Raw genomic sequence first — 2,393 nt, 5'->3', positions numbered from 1 at the left:
CAATACTCATAGAAGTATGCACCAAAAAAAAAAGATAAGGTCATACACTCACACGGTTGGAACAGTCCGGCGCGTGCCACCAGTTCAGATTAAAACTCAATCCTCCAGTCAGCAGATGGCTGGGGAAAAGCGCGCGGGGTCTCCAGCTTCACCCTCCTCCTCAGCCTCGTGCCACAATAGATTTGGGACACTCCCCCCGACGCCCGAGGCCGCTATATAAGACAGGACTCCTGTCTCAGCGACCACAAACCACCGTCGACTTTCTACGAACCCACATCTACAAATCAAAGGCTTACAGAAACATGACTCCCAACGTCCTTATTGACTCCACGTACTCGTTCAGCTCCAGAATGACTGTGGCTCAAAGGAAAGAGGCAAACGAACTGAGAAAGGTGAAGACTATTTGTCTTTTTTTTTTCAACATTACCACAAAAGTCTCTCTGTGTTTTGTTTTAAAAAAATGTCATGTATTTAATGTTGTTTTCCCCCTCTTTTCTTGCAGACTCTCAAACCTCTAATGGAGAAAAGAAGGCGCGCGCGCATCAATGAGAGCCTCAACAAGTTAAAGGAGCTGATAGTCCCTCTGGTTGGCAAAGATGTAAGTAGCCCTATGTAAAGCTGGAAATTCATGACATATAACAATGTTAAGGTTCATTTACTTATGAGAATGGAACATGTTGGAGAATGTTCTGAATTTTCCCTACATTTTTAGACTTCTCGCTACTCAAAGCTGGAGAAAGCCGACATCTTGGAAATGACCGTTAGGTTTCTTAGAGAACTCTCGTCTTCACCAGTTAAAGGTAATTTCGCGCGTGCGTTTGTTTACAATACTTTACAAGATTAAAAAAGCCTACTTTTATCATTTGACAAATATAGCATATCTAATGTTATTTTCCCCATTTTCACTCCAGCCCAAGCAGACAGTTACAGAGAGGGCTATGAAGCGTGCCTGCAGCGGGTCTCCGCGCTCCTCCCGCGCACGAGCCTCGACAGTGAATCCTGCGCGCGCGTGCACGACTTCATCCAGCAGTCGAAATTCTCCAGCTCGCCAGCCTGCCGCACGTGCAGCTCACGTACCTCCAGCGCGATCCAGCACGAGCGTCTCCTGAGCCCGAAATCCAACAACGTCCTTCCAAGTGAAAACCTCGCGAGCGCCATCCCTGGACCAGCTTCCGGTAGAGCTCAGGCTGCGCCACAAGCCGCCGCTCAAACCATGTGGAGACCGTGGTAGACCACTGAACATGTCTCGAACTCCAGATAACGATTCACTATTAACTTTGTATATATATTAAAATGTATTAAACTGTATTTATTGTGACATGCATAAGCTATAAGCTTTCAAAACTGGCTGTAGAATGAGCTACGATTAAATAAAAGCGCCTGTAAGCACAGATCATGGATATAGAAATAGGTAATGTTAGTGACTTAATGCAATCCTCTCTGGGGTGTCAAGACATACGGGTTGTAAACAACACAATTGTAAACCCCAAGGGTTATAATGTATTTCACGAGGTTTGCACAATTGACTTTTGTATATTTGGTCCGTGCAAAGAAATTGTAAACACTGTGTGTTAATAAGTAGGCAGACATGATTGAAATGAATGAATCTATGTGGCATTTCAAAGTTATTGTGAATCAGACAACAAAAAATAAATACATTGAACATTTGAAATTATGCGTGAGTTGTTTTGCTTCCTTTATCCAAATCAAATAGGCTAGTAGGTGGCTGCTGAAGTGAAGTTCTGGCAATCAGTATTTTATTGGGATTGATAAAAAATAAAAAATAAAAGAAGAAACAGCAAAAGGGTGATATCAGTATGAAAATCCAAATGGTTAATGTGGTATGCTTCCATCTGAGGTGAATAAAATATGCTTTTGTCTCATTACAAAGCACAGTATAGTTCTATTTATGCATATGTCAAAGCTTATATGGCTGTGGGAATATAGCTTAGAGCCTGTGAACCATGACATCAGCTATATAGGCCTAGCTCGGAGTCATCTAAATGTTGTTGTTTAAAACATGTTGTTTATTATTGTTTATACCACAGTGCTGTTGAATTCTTGAATGTGATTGGTCAGAAAGTGTTGATTAATTTTCCATAACAGCTCTGACAATAGTGTCAACTGCACGTTTATATTAATGCGTTCATATGTTTTCGTTTCTATAATAGCCTATAGTCTCATTAACAGGCACTTGTATATCAGACGTGCTGCATTAAGGTTAATAATAAATGAGTGAAATGGGAAAGTCTTCAGGACATTGGCTTTGCCCGTTCTGAATTCTCAGTAACATAACAAGCTGAGTCTTTTTGTATTATTTACGTCAAGTGAGAGAAAAAGAGAAGCTCGTGAGGGAATGACTTTGTAGCTGTTATAATGGGATAATTGGAAGT

The 2,393-nt window shown here is 41.3% G+C and overlaps 1 protein-coding gene across 1 annotated transcript; it reads left to right on the top strand.

The window, feature by feature from the left end:
* The first annotated feature begins 302 nt into the window (after nucleotides 1-302).
* Nucleotides 303-1,231, top strand: LOC128607238 (transcription factor HES-2-like). The gene is made up of 4 exons (XM_053623908.1): nucleotides 303-392; nucleotides 503-598; nucleotides 713-800; nucleotides 912-1,231. Exons 1-4 carry the CDS (start codon nucleotides 303-305, stop codon nucleotides 1,229-1,231), a joined length of 594 nt encoding a protein of 197 aa, XP_053479883.1.
* The last annotated feature ends 1,162 nt before the right edge of the window (nucleotides 1,232-2,393 follow it).

This window comes from Ictalurus furcatus, chromosome 5, assembly GCF_023375685.1.
Source record: "Ictalurus furcatus strain D&B chromosome 5, Billie_1.0, whole genome shotgun sequence".
NCBI lineage: Eukaryota > Metazoa > Chordata > Actinopteri > Siluriformes > Ictaluridae > Ictalurus > Ictalurus furcatus.
This window is presented reverse-complemented; position numbering and strand designations above follow the sequence as displayed.